The sequence below is a fragment of the Arachis ipaensis genome, chromosome B10 (assembly GCF_059453495.1).
Source record: "Arachis ipaensis isolate K30076 ecotype BB chromosome B10, ASM5945349v1, whole genome shotgun sequence".
Taxonomy (NCBI): Eukaryota; Viridiplantae; Streptophyta; class Magnoliopsida; order Fabales; family Fabaceae; genus Arachis; species Arachis ipaensis.
In genome coordinates this window covers 145,916,801-145,936,282 of record NC_142435.1, presented here as the reverse complement: position 1 = coordinate 145,936,282, position 19,482 = coordinate 145,916,801, and the positions used below count along the sequence as shown (strand labels likewise).

Genomic DNA, 19,482 nt, shown 5'->3' with positions numbered 1-19,482 from the left:
AACTATTAAATATAAATTAAAAACTAATATTTTTAAAAATAAAATAATAAATCATGTAAATTATGCCTTTTTAATTACGTAAATTTGGATTACATGATGAGAATGATATATAATTATATAATATCTTTTTAGAAGGGTTAAATGTAGAAAAATTTTTGAAACAAAATAAATAAAATTAATTTATTCGCAAAATGATTTTGATGTTTTGAATTAGATTTATTTAATTGGATTTAAAAAAGAGTGGTGCTAGGTGACCAATAAATTTTATTAATTTTTAGTAAATACTTGATTAACACTCTAAATACTAATCACTCAATTCTAAAACTTAAACTTTAAATTGTAAATTCTAATAATATAAAAATAATACTGATAAAAAATGTTAGCACCAAAAAATATAACATTTCTTTTAAAAAAATAAAATTTTAAATTACATTTAAATTAAATATAACTTTTTAACATAAAATAAACTTTTAAAATTATCTCAAATTTAATATTCAAAATATTATGACTTAAATTTGTCACCTTATTTATTTATTTTTTAAAATTAAATTTAAAAAATGAATAACTAAACAAAAATTCTTTTTTAAGAAAAATGAAAACTTATTTTATATTGATAAACCAGATTTAAATTGAATATAATTTTATAATTATAAATTTTTTAAACTTAATAAAATGAAGGCCATTAAAATCATCAAATTTTATATTTTAATATTTATATTTAGAGTTGTGCCTATTAATTTAATTAAATAATACTTGATTCTAAATCTAGTTCAAACCAACAAAAACAAAAACAAAAAAATTGTAACTTTGAAGTATAAAAAAAAAGACGAAATAAAAGGAAAAGAAAAAATGAAAAGCTGTCGTTGGAGATCATTTTAAAATAAATCTAATTAAAACTATTAAAATTGATTTTGTTTATTTTGTTTCAAATTTTTTTCTACATTTAACCCTTCTAAAAAAATATTATATAATTATATATCATTCTCATAATTTAATCCAAATTTACGTAATTAAAAAGGCATAATTTACATAAATTATTATTTTATTTTGTAAAATATTAGTTTTTGTTTTATATTTAATAGTTAAAAAAAAAACTTCTTAGTCCATCACACTAGAGTCATAAACCACATTTTAAAGAGCTCTTAAATTCACATATGTGATGGCCTCTTAATATACCACTTATTGATAACATAACAATTCAATTAGGTATTTTTTAAAAGTTGTACAATATTCAGTCTTTTATTATAATAATTTAAAAAAATAAAAGTAAAACAAACACATCTAAAAATTATAAATAGATTTAATGTCTTTTTAAAATTAAATACACATTCAAAGTATAAAGTATAAACTAAATCAAACTGAAATTTAAAATTTAAATTTCAATTTTAAATTTTTGTTTCAGATTTAATATATTTAATTATTAATATATTACGATTTAAATACACCTCAAAAAATTAAATTAGTTAAAATTCAAAATTTCGAATTTAAAATAAATCTTAGAGTATCTTAAATTACTACTAAAATCTTCGCTCCGTAAAGATCTAGAGCTACAGCGCCTCCCCCTCCTCATATGTGGCCGCTTTCGTCTTCTCCCGCGTTGCGCACTCCTCTGTGACAATCTCCTCCTTCGGGCGACGCGCTCCTCCCTGTGACGCGCACTTCTCCTGCGCACACCCCTGCGCCTCCTCCATCGATGGGCTCCTCTCCGTCCCTGGTCTCCTCCCTCGCGCCACGCACAACCGCCCCCTTCTCCCGCGCTTCCCCCTGTCTCCTCCCCACGTCGCACTCCTTCTATCTCTGGTATTTCTGTTTGCAAAATTCTAAAAAAAATTTGGTTGAATTCATTCATGAAGATATGTTATCACTTTTTTGTTCCGCTTAATAAAATGTTCTATTTTTTTAAATTTATGTATAATATTGGAAGTGTCTATTTTTTTTAAATGTATTTGTGATTATAATTTTTTTTTGCACTCATATGTTTGATTTGAGAGTTGTAATGTTAACCTAATTTAGATGTGTCAATACTTAATTTTGGATGTGTTTTTGTTGTTCATTATGTTCTTATATATATAAGTTTTTTACATGAGTTTTGGATGTGTTGATAAAATATTTAGAGTGTATTCTTATAATTTTAGATGTTTATTTGAGTTTAATTTTTTCCGTGTTCAATATGTAATTTAAAACTACAATGACAATAATTTAGATGTGTTAATAAATAATTTTGAATGTATTTATATATGTTGTTTATTTAATTTTAGATGTGTTTTTAACATGAGTTTTAGATGTTTTGAATAAAAAAAATAATTGAATGAGTTTAATTGATTTTGAAAACTTCACTGATTTTTAAAAAATTAGTTTACAAAAAATTAATGTATTACAAGTGGTTACAAATTTTACGATGATAAGTATTCAAAATAAAAGTGGTTCCTTAAAAATAGAAAATATGATTAATTAAAAAATTAAAAAAATAAAATATTAAATTTAAAAACTGAATAAAAACTAAATTTTATTGTACAAATAAGATTTTCCATAACATAATATATTGATTTTGAGAGTAACCACTAGGGCTGAAAGTGAGTCAAGCCAGCTCATGAGCTAGCTCGAGCTCGACTCATTAATAGCTCGATAAGCTAAGTTCGTGAGCTAGTGAGCCAAGTTTGAGCTTGGAATTGAGCTCATAAATTAAATGAGCCGAGCTTGAACTTAGATAAGCTCAGCTCATTAGCTCGTGAGCTGACTCGATTATATATATATAATTATTAATACACATATCCTATATGCATTTAATCTATACTTTTAATATTATATATATACATATGAAATAGTACTATATAATTATATATATATATATATATATATATATATATATATATATATATATTAATGATCTTAATTATTTAAAATTTTATATTTAATTTTTACATATAATTTTGATGTAGGACATAAATAAAAACTTTATAATTTAATGATAGATAACAATATATAAAATTGATCTTTTTAAATATTTTATAAAATATATAAATTATAATTTATTGATATAGAATTATAGATTATATATTTATGTTTCTATTATTTGAGCCAGCTCATGAGCTTTCGGTGAGCCGAACTTGAATTTAAAAAATAGGTTCGATTATTAATGAGTCAAGCCGTGAGCCAAACTCAATTTTTGTGAGCCAAACTTGAACTTAGTCTAGCTTAACTAAACTCGGCTCACTTCCAGCCCTTAGTAACCACCATAGAATCTCCCTTTACAACAATAGTGGTTGTGGTTGAATAATAACTACAATTTCCCCAACTGCCAAACGAGTTGTCCAAGTCCAACAGAAAATCTATTGCGTCACTGAAACGCTGTCGTTTAACGAAGTTAACTCTTTCTGTAAAAATTTTTCCCAAACCACAAAAAAAAAACTATCATTTCTTTTTTCACTATAAAAATAAATTGAACCAGCAGTAGCTGACTTCCTCTCCTTCTCTTGTTGCCAGCTCCATTCACTTTCTTCTTTCAAAGGCTTCCTTCAATTTAAAGGTTTCTCTCTCCTTCTCTTCTTCTTTTTTATTTTTATTTTTTATTTTTTTTGTTCTAGATCTGACCTAGCTTTCTAATATTGTTTGTTTATTAAAAAAAAAAAAATTCTAACATGCTTCTTAAGATAGATCTGCTTAGATGTTACAACTGCTATGCCATGTCTAAGAAGTTGTGTTTCTTAAGGCATTTCTTTCTTTCTTCTCCGTTGATTTGTTTATTTATTTTTTTAATTTTTGAATAATGATTTGCTTCTTTTGTTTTCGTTTTTTTTTTTTTTTTTTTTTTGTGTTTGTGTTTTTGTTTTCTTAAGTAAAGATCTATTTTGAAAACCTTTTATTGGTGCTGTTTAGAGACTTTGATTTTCGGAGGGTTTCCTGACACCAAAAAAAATTGTTTTTTAATTATTTTTATTTCATAATCCGGAAAAGAGTTTGAAGATTTATGAATATTTGAATTCAGATCTGCTATGATTTGATTTATAGGGTTTGGAATTTTAGGGAAAATAGGAAATAGGTTGCTGAATTTCTTATAAAATAATATAGTTTCTTAAGTCACTTGAATTGATGCGGCTAAGTGGACATGCTAGCAAATCCGTTACATTTTTTTTTGAATTATTTGAAATCTTGAGTCAGTAGTGTTAGCTTTTCGTTTATATGTTTATTTTTCTTTTGGCTATTATCTTTAATTTGTGTTAATTTTTCTGTGCTTTTAGGCGTTCTACTGTGGAATAACACCAATTTTGAAGATGAACTGTTATAGCCTTCAGCAGAACGCCTTTGCAGCCTGTGAAGAGAGGAGAGGCTCTATTAACCTTGCTGATCAGAAGGAGCCTGTCGTTTGCCCCAAGCCTCGACGAGTTGGCGTTTTATGTAACATGCCTATGAGGCCCTTAAGATGGCATTTCAAGTAACTAACTCCGTTGATTCTTATGCATTTTACTGAGTTTTGATGACAATGCTTGTGCCTTAATTGTATTTGTGTTTGTGGCTCACTTTTTTAGTAGTCAACAAGCTGAGGGGTCTGATTCGAAAGCGGGAGCAGAGCTACTAGACATTATATTCAAGAGGGTATGTTATATTATATATTCCTAAGCCTTTGTTACATGTCCCAGGATTTGTCTTAGAATTATTTTACATCTTTGTAATGTGTTGTGGTTTTTGTAGATGGTTCTTTGTTCTTTAGGAAGAAAGTTCTCGGATATGTCAATGGTTTAGGGTTCAAAGAGATGAAATCTTGATGTAGTAGATGTTCTCTAACTTTGATCTTTGATTTATTTAATTGCTATAGGAGAATCATGGGGAGGAATTTTTTAATCAAGTAGCATCATCTCCTCCATATTTTTGTGGATCTCCTCCGGTTCGGGCGGCTAACCCCTTGATCCAGGATGCACGATTTGGAGACGAAAGGAACAACCCAATATCAGTAATCTCATCGCCGTCAGGCTTACCATCTCCATCTTCGGCATCTCGCAAAGGAGGATGTGTTAGGATGAGTTTTGGACTTAAACCAGCCGAGGTTAGAGTAGAAGGATTTGATTGCCTCAACAGGGATCGCCAGAATTCCAGGATACCTGCTTTTGCTTAAAAACTCCATTCAGGAAGTGTACATAGAAGGAGCCAAGTGTGACCTATCTTAAAAAGAAAAATGACTTAATTAGAAAGAAAATATCTTTTGAGTAGTTTAAGGGAAAAATGCAGAGGAAGCCTAACCTTGTGTTCTTGAGAAAGTTTGAAGTGTAGAGCATGCTCTTTTTTTGTTCCTTGTAATATAAGGCTGTTAGATCTGAGTGTCTTCTAATATTTTTAGGTGATCACCTCAAGAGTCTCATGTATATATAGGGTTGCTGATTTAATGATTTTGCATATGATCCTTGTAAATATATTTTAGCTAATAACTATGCAATGTCTATCATATTTAATATTTTTTGAATTAAATTAAATTGCTATTACTGTTTTGATATTCCATTATCCTGTTCTCATTTCCAACTTATCTATTTTGCCTTGCAACTCATAACATAAATAACATCATATCTTTCTCTATATATGAAAACACATTTACCAAATTCTAATATATCACAAATTCACCATTCAAAAATCAGATAAGCTTCCTATCATAAACTCCTAAGGTTCATATTCTTTGGTGAGGATGAAGTTGTCCCCTTCAAGTCCAAATCAGTTTTACTCCCTTCTATTCTAGTATGGAGCTTAAAGTGAGAAGAGAAATGAAGAGGGAGGTGAATGGTGTTAGGTTGATGAGGGATGGAGAAAGAGAGAATGTGGGGAAGAGAGTATTGAGAGAATATGTTTGTGTTGTGAATATATGAGGAGAGATTGAGAAGTTTGAGAGTGAGAGTTAATTACGGATTAAGGAAGTGATAAGTTATATGAAAGAAAAAAGTCTAGGGAGCTAACTATAGTATAAACCAACTAAGCTAACTCCCTTTTGTTTAGAGCCTACAATCTCATATACACATACTAATTACAAGTGATTCTAAAAGACATTTGTTTCTATGAATTCTCACCTCTGTAGTTTTGCATATCCATGTTATTTCTAGGTTCACAGGAGTACAGGACCTAGTGAGATCGTGATAAATACTTATGGGACTGAAATGGATATGAAGAAGTTGAAAGACACATGCTTATATCACTATTCAATTGTAAAGACTTGTAGTTCTCTTCTCCTTATTGTTTAATTTGTATTTCTTCTGGGATTAGGAGTTAATTAAGATTAAACTAAACATAGCCTGAGTTCGAATATGGAAGCTCTCACGGGAATCGAACAAATCTTCTTTCTTCCTATTGTATATTTTGTAACCACCAATATCATATCTAAAAAATCAAGAGACTCAATATTTCTTAACAGTTGTGTCGAGTTAATTGAATCATTATATTTTAAAATGAAAACAAATTACTTGTCTATGATGGTAGATTGTCTTTTTTTTTTCCTTAATCTTTTTTTATTTTAATTTGTTTTCTTTTAATTAAGAAAATTCTATAAAATTCAAAATCCATACGAAAAATTGTTTACAGATTTTCATTTTTGGGCAGGATAATTGTTTGTAAATTGTGCGGTCCACTGTGTGTAAAACAATTTTATGTGAAGCCAAAACAATTCATTGCCATAACACAACCATGATATGTTTTGGTTGTTTGTATTCCATTTTGTGACTGCAAGCCAAGATAGAATAGATAACTATCAAAGAATTCTGCACCAACCAATCACCTCAACTTTTTAGGCCATTGGATTACAAGCCCCAACACCATTATATAAACCAAGTTTGAGAAGAAGCTTGGCAGATCAAGCAAATAAGAAAGAAACACCTATATAATATATATAACTCCTTAGCAGAAGAAGCTAGGGAGAAGAAAACATGGCTTCCTCCATGATCTCCGCCCCTGCTTTCACCACCGTTAACCGTGCCTCCCCGGCACAGGCTAACATGGTGGCTCCATTCAGTGGCCTGAAATCCTTGGGTGGCTTCCCAGTCACCAGAAAGACCAACGACATCACCTCCGTCGCTAACAACGGCGGAAGAGTCCAATGCATGCAGGTAACAACCTAACATAACATAACAACACATCCACTTGCAATGAATGTTAATGAGAACAATCCCGCTACATTACCAACAATATTTCTGCCAACTTCTCCCAACTCTTGTTTATGATTTTGTTTAATAAAAGTGTCTTTGTAGATGTGTCTAACAAAAATGTCTTGTTTATAACTGTGTCTAATGAAAGTGTCTTTATATATATATTTTTTGGATATATCTCCTTATACATGTGTTTAAAATATAATAATTAATTATTGTTGATAATAAGTTGGCAGATAGTATATTGGTACCCTATACTTTTCCTAATGAGAAAGTTTTAGAGGTGAATACTTTCATTAAAATTTAGCCAACATTTAACCATTAAAAAAAAGTGTCTAATCCTATATTATTAGATATAATCTCGTACCGTTAAAAATACTAATAATGACTAATTAATAATTACAAATCACAAAATGTGCTGGCACCTAATACTAGTGGAATGTTAATGAATGGATGAATGATTGTACCAGGTATGGCCACCACTTGGGAAGAAGAAGTTCGAGACTCTTTCATACTTGCCAGACCTGAACGAAGAGCAATTGAGAAAGGAAGTAGACTACCTTCTAAGGAAGGGATGGGTTCCGTGCTTGGAATTCGAAGTCGGGGTCAGTTAGTTACATATTTTAACGGCTCTTTCTTGTAAACTAACTAACTAACTAACACGAATGTTGCGTGTTGGTGGTTAGTTACATATTTGAACGGCTATTTGTTGTTTGGTAACCTACTAACAAACTGTTGTGTGCAGTACGGATTTCCATACCGTGAGAACCACAGGTCACCGGGATACTATGACGGAAGGTACTGGACAATGTGGAAGCTTCCCATGTTTGGATGCACCGACTCAGGTCAGGTCATCAAGGAACTTCAGGAGGCTAAGGCTGCATACCCCAAGGCATTCGTCCGTATCATCGGTTTCGACAACGTTCGCCAAGTGCAGTGCATCAGCTTCATCGCTTACAAGCCAGAGGGCTACTAAATCTTATAAAACGAACGAATCATTCCTAGATCTCTCTTTTGTTGGTGGCTTTGTGCTTAACCGTTTGTAACAACTCTGCTTCTGCTTTCTTTTCTATTTTTTTTCTCTTTTTGATATTTCATCCTCTGCACTTTGATTTCCGTTGTGGAATAATAAACTGTTTTTTTTAAGATCCTTTGAGCTTGTTGCATTTCTTTCCATTTATGGTTATATTACGGAATAAACATAAAATAAAGCATATGCTATACGTTGCAACGCCTTTTTGGTTTTGTATTGTTGGCGTTAATGTTGTGAGTTGTGACTGGACCCTTTGGATAGCTACATTTGTGGACAATGCTAACTTTAGATAAAGAAATAGATAACAATCCTAAGATTGATAGTAGTGTGTGTGTCTTATGAAGAAAACATGTAATGTTTTGAAAATGGAAAATTATATAAAGGACACGCATTATGTATTTCGCATGCTTCCATGATTATATTGAGGATTCTGTTATGAAGGTGAGAAAGGTGAGGAACTCAGAGATGAGAGAGAACACGTTATATTTAAATGTTGTGGTACTTACTAGTAGTACCTGTAAAAACATTGAGTATAGTGCAAATGTGCAATACAGAATCTGTAAAGACTAAAGAGAAATGATTTGGGAATTAGGATAAGGGTGATAGTGATAAAATATATATTTTTATATTTATTTATTTTTCAGTTTTAAGGTTGTATTAATATCATTTTTTTTTCTATTTATCATGTAATTTACTTATTTTTTTTATTTAAATTGAGAAAAATGTGCATTAAAATTGAGTTAACTTTTATATTATATAGACTGCAAAATTTTAAATTTTATTATCCAAGCCTATAACTTAGGGATAAAAGAGTTCGTGATGCAATAATTATGATAGATATAGATTAAAACCAGTTATTAAAATTAATTAATAATATAAAATATATATTAAAAATAAGAATAAAAAACAAACAGGTTCCTAACTTTTAAGACGAGAACATTTTCGTCCCTCAAGATTGGAAAACATATTTCGATCCCTCACGTTTTAAAACGGCCGACAATTATACCCCTCGTCTATTTTGGGCAAAAAAGGCATCGGAGCCAGCTGACATGGAAGGGTAGAGAATGACATGCCCGTTACACTTGCTGAAGTGGATTGGGACAAATTATTAATGGACAAATTCGTCCCTTAAGGCCAAAAGGACGCCGTTCTTCCGATGAATTCAATATTTCGACACTCTTCTTCTCCGTCGCGTCACCCTTCTTAAGGCCTGCAAGACTATTCATCACCTCTACCAAGTCCACGCTTCCATCATCCAACGAGTTCTAGAGCAAGATCACCTCATCATCTCCCGCTTCATTTTCCTTTCCGCCTCCTTTGCCGCCACTGCTTCATATTACACCTCCGTCTTTGACCGCGTCCTTGGTCCTTTCCCTTTTTTCTGGAACTCCCTCATCGGAGCCCACACCAAAGGAAGTTACTTTTTCGACGCCCTCTCTGCTTTTATTCGCATGAAGGCACATGGATCTCTTCCCAATAAGTACACTTACTCTTCTGTGATTAAGGCCTATCCAAGCATGTGCAGATACTGCGAAAGAAAATTGCTCCATGGCTCGTTGTTGAGGTGTGGGGGTTGAAGGTGATATGTTTGTCGGAACCTGTTTGGTTGATATGTATGAAAAATGTGGAAAGATTGGTGACGCTCGCAAGGTGTTTGATGGAATGTCTGAGAAGAATGTAGTTTCATAGACGGCTATGGTGGTTGGCTATGTGAAGGTTGGGGATATGGTGGAGGCAAAGAGGCTGTTTGATGAAATGCCTCAGAGGAATGTAGCATCATGGAATGCGATGATATGAGATTTTGTGTAGGTGGGGGATTTGGGCAAAGCTAGGGTAGTGCTTGATGCTATGCCGGAAAAGAGTGTTGCTTCTTTCACGATCATAATTGATGGCTATGCAAAGGCTGGTGACATGGCTACCTCAAGGTTCTTGTTCGACCAAGCTCCGAAAAAGGATATTGGTTAGCTTGATGTCGGCTTCTTCTCAGTTGGTTGTCTTATATGTATGTGCCATGTCGGATATACCACTTCAACCAGACCAAGAAGATGACGGCAAATTAACAATTTGTGTATTTAGTGGTCCCAATTTAGTGTGTTTATGTGTATATTTTAAGGTCAATTTCAAACATTTGGATGATGTTTTTGATATATCGAATGATCTCCAACATTTGTGCTCCTAGAAAATAGTGACTTAATTCTTGGAATGCAATTTTTTATGGTATTGCACAGGTGATACATACACGCATAAGGTTGCTGCTTCTCTTGAAAAAGCCTTTCAGGTATTACTGTATGTGTTAGGATTAGAATTAGTTTAAAACTCTCAAATTTAGGCCTTCATTTTAGTGCTAGTATTTATATATATAGTCTTACATAAATATGGTTAGGGAAGAAGTATTCTGTTCCTGCATTGCAGGGATTTGAGCATGTGTATAGTGACATTGTGAGTGGGGTTATAGATGTCAATGAATTAGGGTTCTTAGTTAAGCATATGGAAGGTATGGTGAGGAAGATGGATAAGTATGTTAGTAACACTAAGAATTTATATAGTGAAATGGAGGTGTTGAGTTAAGAAATTAACTAAATTAATTAATGATGACAAACATTATTTTTGAGCAAAATAAATAATTAGTGTTGATTAATTATATCTACCTATTAACTAATTGTTTATTGTTGCAGGCCAAATGTTAATAGCCCAAATGGAATAAAAGGCATTCAGCAAAGAATATTGGGCTGAAAGCAAAATAAAGAGCCCAAGCAAAAGCAAAGGAAGAAACCAAAGAAATTAAATCGGGCCATGCATACTAATACCCGATCCAAGCCCGAACTGATTTCAGAATTGAAATTCCCTCTCTCCTGCTTAACCAAAAGCAACGTTCTTCTTCCTTCTAATCAAGTCACATCAAGATTTCAGAAAAAGCAAGAAAGAGAAAGAGAAGAAAAGCTTCTTCCATAAGCCATTAACCAAAGAAGCAAGAGAGAGAGAGTTGAAGCTTGAAGCACAGAAGCTAAAACAGAAATCCCAAGCTAAATCAAGCTTAAGAAAGGTAATCCATATCATCTTGCATGCATCAGATCTTCACCCTTTCTTCCCTACTCTCTGCTCTATCCGAAAATGGCTTTGAAGGGAAAGTTATTTTCTGCCCCATTCTGCTGTGTATCTACGGACTTAATCAAAACTTGGGGACCAAGTTGCATCTCTATGGTTCAGATTTGGTTGACCATTGGAAAACAATTCCGGTTACTTCTTCATGGCTTTCGGTCAAGTTGAAAAGTCAGAAGCAAAGGTTCCTCTTTGATATTAAACAAGAAAAAGTAAGCTTGTGGGTTGGTGAAGCTCAAGGCTCAAGGTGTTGACCTTGAATAAAGAACCAAGGAACATGCATGAAGATAAAAAGGAGCTTGATGTTCTTTCAGAAGCAAGGAGAGAAAACCAGTGAATAGAGGTTATTGTTCTGAGAGAGCTCTTTGAAGAAGTTCAACTAACTGGACAGTGTAACCTAATCAAAGGTGCATTCCGCCAGTATGAAGAACTGAATCAGAGGCTTGCTAATCTGGTTTTTCGCATAGCAAAGAGGCTGTTGATGAAGTCAATCTCCTTCATGTTTTACTGATTGTAATGTACTTTTCTAAGCTTATCTTTCTGTAATTTCTTGAGAGAAAAGGCATTGTGAGAAAGCTTGAGAAAAAGCCATGAGTGGAAAAAGGTTGAGAGATACACTTGAGAGAAAAGCCTAGAGTTATTTTCTGATTTCTTTAGGTTGGTTAAGTGACTTGTATCTTGTACCTGAAAGGTATCCCTTTCTTAGTTGGGTTAGCACTAAGAGGTATACTTAAGTATTAGCATAGCCAATGTCAAGTTAGGTTAGAACTTGAGTGAGAAAAGATTGGGTCAATCCTGTGTTATTGGTGTATGTGATACTGTTGACTATAGTGAAATTCTTCCATAGTTGTGGAGGAGACTGGATGTAGGTTGCATAGTACAAGGCAACCGAACCAGGATACTTGCTGGTGTTAGTTCTTCTTCTCTCTGCTGTGTTCTGTTTTCTGACATTCATGAGACAAAAATAAATTGTCTCATAAATTTCCGCTGTTGAGTTCAAACAGAATCAGATTTGCTAATTTGTTTTAAAAGGGTAATAACTGCAACTAAAAAGGAAGGCATAGATTCAACCCCCCTTCTCTAAGCCTACCACAACCTTCAGGAGGTTTTGAATCAATAGGAGCAAGCTATGAACAAGTTTCAGAATAATCAAAATGAGGAGAGTGGGAGGGTCTTTGAGCAGAAACTCGCATGGCAGAGGCAAGATGTTAAGCATCAAGGACTAATTTGTCCATTAAAAATTTGTTCTCCATCCATATCAGCAACTAAAACGGACACTTAACAGTCTACCCTTCCAGGTCAGCATATTCCGTTGCCGTTTTGAAGCCCAACTCAAGGAAGGGATCTAATTGTCACGCGTTTTAAAACGTGAGGAATCGAAATGTATTTTCCAATCTTGAGAGACGAAAATGTCATCATTTTAAAAGATTAGGGACCTATTTGTCTTTTACTTTAAAAATAAAATAAATGTTAAAAATAAGTTAAATAATAATATTTATATATAAATATATGCTATCTGATTTTAGTAATTAATTTTAGTATATGTATATAATTTTGGTGATACAATTAATACAATTAGAATTAGTTCTTTACTTCTTTTAGATTAATTAGCTTTAGTTTTGATAAGATTTTGCTTTTCCAATTTCTATTTTGTTTTTATAACTTTTGCACTATTATATTTTTTATTTTGCTTGAAATGAATGTACTATTAATTTTCCTACGATCTTCACCACAAGAATGCTCGATCAATATAGCGATGAAAGCAAAGTGCATCATCATGTGAGTCCTTCGAAATTTCCCATTTTAATATCAAGATTACATGCTGTCTCATACGGCACTACTCCATCAATCGTATTATGTCAATGTTTCATAAACATATATGATGTGGTATTGGTAAAGGAGGTGAAACTTATTGTTATCTGTTTCTTTATCTTAAGTTAGCATTGTCCACAAGTGTAGCTATCTAAAGGTCCTGGTCCAATTACGATATTAATGCAATATAAGTTATTTTTATTCACAACTTTTATTATTGTTTATTTATTTATTTAATTTGATCTGAGATATTCAAAACATCGGACCCATGATTAATAATAATAGAATAAATCTTTATATTTAAGTCATAACACTAATCAAGTTTAACAAAATATTTTAAATTTATGCACACATTCATTGTTGTTGCTTCTTTTTCTCTTCCTCCTCTTTCTTCTCAATTTTTGTTATCATCATCACTAACAACACCAATATTTTGCTAATATTTTTATTGGTACTGATTTTTTCTTGTGTCATTATTAAATAATTTCGTTTCATTTCTTAGTTTATTTGAAATTCATTTGGATCTAGAAATGAATTCAATGTGTTTTTATTGATGATTGAGTTTTTTTTACTGCTTGCTTAAATCTGAACTAATTTTAGTTCATTTGTGAATTAATTGAGGTTCACTTGATGCTGCGGTTAAGTATTGACCAATTTTTTTATTCTTTAAGAAATTTAGGTTAATTTCTTAATTTAATTTAGGTTTATTTAGTTTCGTCTCACTTAAATTTGCTGAACTTGTTTATGTGTGATTGTTTAGTTAGTTTTTGTTCAAATCTAAACTAATTTCGGTTCATCTATGAATTAACTGAGGTTCATTTGATGCTGCTATTAAGTATTGACTAAATTTTTTATTTCTTAAGAAATTTCACTTCATTTCTTGATTTAATTTAGGTTCATTTAGTTTTGTTTCGCTTGAATTTGCTGAACTTGTTTATGTGTGGTTGTTTACTTAGTTTTTGTTCAAATTTGAACTAATTTCAGTTCATTTGTGAATTAACTGAGGTTTACTTGATGTTGCAGTTAAGTATTTATTCCTTAAAAAATTTCGATTCATTTTTTAATTTAATTTAAGTTCATTTAGTTTTGTTTCACTTGAATTTTTTCTTCTTATTTTTCGCTTTGTCTTCTTTTTTTCATCTTTTTTTTTCTTCACATTTTCCTTCTTATTTCATTTTCTCAAAATTCTTCTTGATTTACTCTCTTAAAAAGAATAAAACCAAGAAAAAAGAACGCAAAAAGAAGGAAAAGGAACACGAAGAAGAATGAAAGAAAAATGCGAAGTAAGAGGAAAAACACGAAGAAGTAGAAGAAGAAATAGGAAGAGGAGAAAAACGCAAAATATTTATGTATATGCTTCACTAATAAAATTGATTTTTGTTGAATTTAAACCAATTTAATTGGAATTAATTGCCAAAAAGACTTGGATATATAGCCGCTCATAATAATAATAATTAGTTAGTACATAAGAAAAATTGTACTAGCTATTATCTAATAATGCCATCTCATTGCTGTAGAATAATACCCTACTTTGTTAATGAAAAATAAAAATAAAATATTCTTCAAATAATCATAGATAATGCTTTGATATTTTTTAATCTTTTAATGAAAAAACATTTCAAATCAAAATTTTTAGTGTAAACTTGTCAGAAATGTAAAATCATTATGTAAACCATATGTGGCCCGAAAAACTTATTGCATGTAACACTCATTTGTGTTTTAAGAATAATGTTTAATTTTTTCCCTGAAAGATTCTTGAGAAATTGTCCCATCAAGGATATGCAAATTGAAGATTGTTAAAGCATTTCTAGTTGCTCCAATAGATTATATACAGTATCTTGAGATTGAGATACCAAGAATTAAGCAACTCATATTAATTGTTTTATTTTTTTTTGGAAGATCAGCTGGCAACATTATATTCTTCCATTGCGATTCATATTTTGAAACAATTTGCTTTCAGAATCATCATTTTACTGGAGGGAGGGGACCAAAGAATATGAACTGTACTTATTATATACATCAATTTTTCCTTTGTGTGATCCATCACTTATCTAGCAATAACATTATCTGACTTCAATTCAGTGTAGATTTCATTTTCGACAACAAAGGATCCTTGGTGTTAGAGAATATATAATTAGTACGTTTTTAATATATTTAAATTGTTTTCTTTAATTTGGTTAGATAATTAAATTTATATTTTATATTATATTTTATTATTCAAGCAATTATAATTGTATTAACTTTATAGAGTTGTAACTAAATTATCTAAATATAATAATCACTTTTATTATTAAAAAAATTGAAATTTGAGGTACATTTAGATGAACGTCCTTAGATGATAACTTAATTAAATTTGTCAAATCATTTGACAACGAAATTAAATCTGTTAAATTATTTGACAACCGTCAATTATCAATTTCGCTTGAAGTTAATGAAAAAGTATAGATAGACAAGAAGAATATTAAACAATGTAAATAATGAATATACCAGATGTTCGAGGAATGCTAGGGGCCAGTAACTTTTGTGATTTGTAACCATCAAATAGCCATCAATGATGGTTTTAATGGTGTGAACTTTCATCCAATGACTCACTTTACTGGTTATTCCTATTTATAATTAAATAAGTGAAGTATTTTTTAATTTTATTGAGCCAATTCTAGAGTCCATTGTTCATACTATTCACAAAAGTTATTGTCTACATAACAAATCCAATATAATAGCAGCCGAATTTTCACAAAAGATAATAGTTTATTATTCAACAGTTCTCATCCTTTTATATGGTAATCCGAAAACAGAAACCAAAAATACTTAGGATGAAATCGCACAAAAGCGAAAAATAAAGAACAAGTAAAAAAAAGGCTGTTACAATGGTTTGAGTACACACAAAAGAGAAGTCTACGAATGATTCGTTGGTTTTATAAGATTTAGTAGCCCTCGGGCTTGTAAGCGATGAAGCTGATGCACTGCACTTGGCGAACGTTGTCGAAACCGATGATACGGACGAATGCCTTGGGGTATGCAGCCTTAGCCTCCTGAAGTTCCTTGATGACCTGACCTGAGTCGGTGCATCCAAACATGGGAAGCTTCCACATTGTCCAGTACCTTCCGTCATAGTATCCCGGTGACCTGTGGTTCTCACGGTATGGAAATCCGTACTGCACACAACAGTTTGTTAGTAGGTTACCAAACAACAAATAGCCGTTCAAATATGTAACTAACCACCAACACGCAACATTCGTGTTAGTTAGTTAGTTAGTTTACAAGAAAGAGCCGTTAAAATATGTAACTAACTGACCCCGACTTCGAATTCCAAGCACGGAACCCATCCCTTCCTTAGAAGGTAGTCTACTTCCTTTCTCAATTGCTCTTCGTTCAGGTCTGGCAAGTATGAAAGAGTCTCGAACTTCTTCTTCCCAAGTGGTGGCCATACCTGATACAATCATTCTTCCAGTAGTGTTAGATACTAACACATTTTGTGATTTATAACTATTAATTAGTCATTATTAATATTTTTAATGATGTAAAATTATATCTAATAATATAGGGTTAAACACTTTTTTTTTTCTACCAAAGATAGAAAACTCGAACCCGCAACCTCTTAATCGCAACCTCTTAATTTGAGTACGAAAAGACTATATCATTTAAATTATAACTCATTAGCTAAGCACTCTTTTTCTTAATAGTTAAATGTTGACTAGATTTAATAAAAGTGATGAGCTCTGAGACTTTCTATTAATATTCATTGCAAGTGGTTGTTATGTTATGATATGTTGTTACCTGCATGCATTGGACTCTTCCACCGTTGTTAGCGACGGAGGTGATGTCGTTGGTCTTTCTGGTGACCGGGAAGCCACCCAAGGATTTCAGGCCACTGAATGGAGCCACCATGTTAGCCTGTGCCGGTGAGGCACGGTTAACCGCGGTGAAAGCAGGGGCGGAGATCATGGAGGAAGCCATGTTTTCCTCTTTTGTTTTTCTAACTTGCTTGAAATGAAAAGCTGCCTCTCTAACTCTGTTTATATAATGGTACAGTGGGATGGATTGAAATCCAATGGCCTCAAGTAGAAGGGATTGGTTGGTGGAGAATTTGAGCCATTGGATTGGGTGAGTGATAGCATTATGGGATATTAGCCACACGAGAGTGGAAAAAATTTGAATGCTAGCCTTATCGTTAGCAACCACTGTGGGAGTGCCACGTGGAGGAAGAGACCATAATCTTATCCTTTTTATTTCCTGGAAGAACGTAAATGTGTGATAGCAGTGGAATTGATATTTTTTCTCTTTTCTTTTGTTTGAGTCATTTCCACACAAGCTTGAAGCTGTAGCCCCATTCCATGTTTGGCCTCAAGCATAATTGATCAACTGTGAATATGTGACCACCATTTCTCATGTATGGGTTTGCTTATCGCCTTTTGTCCCTTTGCTATATGTAACGGTGTAATTTGAAAGGGGAAGACTTTCGTAATTTTTAGGTAAATTTTTGTATATTATTTTATTATTTTAATTTAGATATTTGAATAGATCTTATTAATTAATTCTATAATAAAATTAATATTTATACACTAAAATAAAAATAATATATAAAAATTGGTAAAATACATTTTTAATTAAAACTAACAAAATATAAATTTTAGAAAGTACTAAGAATAATAAAAAAAATTAAATATTTATCTTGGTAGTAATTGAAATAAATCAAAAAAATTTTTATGATATTTTTTATATAGTATATTTTTAGTACTCTTAATACTCTTTTTTAATATGCTATAATTTATTATTATTATTATTTACAATTAATTTTTTGTTTAATTTACTTTACCTAATAGAATCAATAAATCATATTATAAAAAAATAATAAAAATAATACAAAAAATTACAATTATAAAAATATATAATATCAAATAAATAATTAATAAAAAATAAAAAAAATAAATAATAGAAAAAAAGAGTTTATGTAAGCAAAAATAATAAGAATTTTATAAATATTAAATAATATAATAATATATATAAAGGATAAAGTTGGTAAAAGATAAATAAAGATGGAATATTGATGGTTAAAAGTCCGTTGGTGAAAAGTTTGCCAAACAAAAAATTGAAACTTTCAAGAAGGCTAAACGTGCTTCTTCTCTTATAACGCGTTTGCCAAACACACCCTTAATAGTTTAACAGACAAAATAATGTGTGCAAGATTAAAACAACAAAAAATTTCTGAAAAGGTTTGAAAACATGAAAAAAATATTTCCTCAATTGAAATTACTTTAATTTTAAATATAATATTATATTTGGGATAAAAGATATAAAATGAGAATTGAATTGAATTGATTTGGAAATCAATTTTAACGTTTAGATGGTAAATTAATGAAAATTGAATTTATTCAAGTTTAATATTTTATATTTTTATCTTTTATTCTCTAATTATTAATGTTTTAAATATCAAATGAGATATGAAATCAGGATATTGATTAAAAAAAATAAAAAACTCAGTCAAAAAAAAATTATAAAATCATAAAATAAACACACAAAACATAAACACAAATGCTTAAATTATATTCTTATCATATTATATCATATAGATGTTTATAAATATTTTGTAAATATTTTTAATATATTTCAATGATTTAAAAAAAAAAGAATTGGTTTTGCCTATGAGCTAGGAAACTGGGCCAAGGCCCACCACAAACCATACCTACCAGAACCTACTGGGCTGGTGTAGAAATATGATAGGCGAGATATTTTTACAATTAACTCATTTGTGCAGGTGATGCAGGAGGAACTGATCCCAGAGGAGGTAACTAGCTACAGCTTCACCAGGACTATTTGGAAGGGGTTAGTTCCGCCTAGAGTGGAGCTGTTTGTTTGGTTTGTTCTAATAGGAAGAGTGAATACAAAGGACAGGTTGAGCCGGTTTGGAATCATCAGTCAAGCTGATGTTACTTGTGTTCTTTGTAATAACGAGGTGGAAGATGTACATCACTTGTTTCTAGGATGTGTATTTGCTTGGCAGGTGTGGAGCGCTTGGATCTTAGCTTTTGGCCCACGATGGACTTATCCGGGATCAATGAAAGAACACTTTATTAGTTGGACAGAGGAACCGAGGAGGATGGAAGAGCGTAATCACCGGTTGAGGTGCTTCTCCGCGATCGTCTGGAACTTATAGTTGGAAAGGAATAGACGAATTTTTAAGCAAACAAGCAAAGGAGTTAAAGAAATTATCAACATGTCTTCAAATAGTGCTAACGAGTGGAGCGGTGGGGATCCCTTTAGTTGTTGATGGCTATGACGGAGATGACATGGAGACGAATTTAGTTTGGTTATCGTTTTTACTTTTTAGGTTTGTTTAATTTGAGAATTGGGTGACTTTGGTGCTCCACTGCTATTGTGTTGAGCTATTTGCTTTCAAAAAAAAAAACCTACTGGGCTGGGTCT

At 31.5% G+C, this 19,482-nt stretch overlaps 3 protein-coding genes across 4 annotated transcripts; 2 read left to right on the top strand and 1 right to left on the bottom strand.

The window, feature by feature from the left end:
• The first annotated feature begins 3,398 nt into the window (after positions 1 to 3,398).
• Positions 3,399 to 5,490, top strand: LOC107623901 (uncharacterized). Of its 2 annotated transcripts, none has more exons than XM_016326301.3 (4): positions 3,399 to 3,526; positions 4,239 to 4,432; positions 4,530 to 4,593; positions 4,814 to 5,490. In XM_016326301.3, the coding sequence occupies exons 2-4, from the start codon at positions 4,272 to 4,274 to the stop codon at positions 5,108 to 5,110; spliced, it is 522 nt and encodes a 173-aa protein (XP_016181787.1). In that variant the 5' UTR covers positions 3,399 to 3,526; positions 4,239 to 4,271; the 3' UTR covers positions 5,111 to 5,490. The 2 variants fall into 2 exon arrangements, with proteins under 2 accessions (XP_016181787.1, XP_016181786.1); XM_016326300.3 differs by having other exon boundaries at positions 4,527 to 4,593.
• A 509-nt stretch (positions 5,491 to 5,999) lies between these two features.
• On the top strand, positions 6,000 to 8,261 carry LOC107623099 (ribulose bisphosphate carboxylase small subunit, chloroplastic 1). The gene is made up of 3 exons (XM_016325246.3): positions 6,000 to 7,076; positions 7,586 to 7,720; positions 7,861 to 8,261. Exons 1-3 carry the CDS (start codon positions 6,897 to 6,899, stop codon positions 8,089 to 8,091), a joined length of 546 nt encoding a protein of 181 aa, XP_016180732.1. The 5' UTR covers positions 6,000 to 6,896; the 3' UTR covers positions 8,092 to 8,261.
• A 7,526-nt stretch (positions 8,262 to 15,787) lies between these two features.
• On the bottom strand, positions 15,788 to 17,415 carry LOC107623063 (ribulose bisphosphate carboxylase small subunit, chloroplastic 1). The gene is made up of 3 exons (XM_016325202.3): positions 16,837 to 17,415; positions 16,355 to 16,489; positions 15,788 to 16,214 (listed from the first exon to the last, which is right to left on the bottom strand). The coding sequence occupies exons 1-3, from the start codon at positions 17,014 to 17,016 to the stop codon at positions 15,984 to 15,986; spliced, it is 546 nt and encodes a 181-aa protein (XP_016180688.1). The 5' UTR covers positions 17,017 to 17,415; the 3' UTR covers positions 15,788 to 15,983.
• Between the last annotated feature and the right edge of the window lie 2,067 nt (positions 17,416 to 19,482).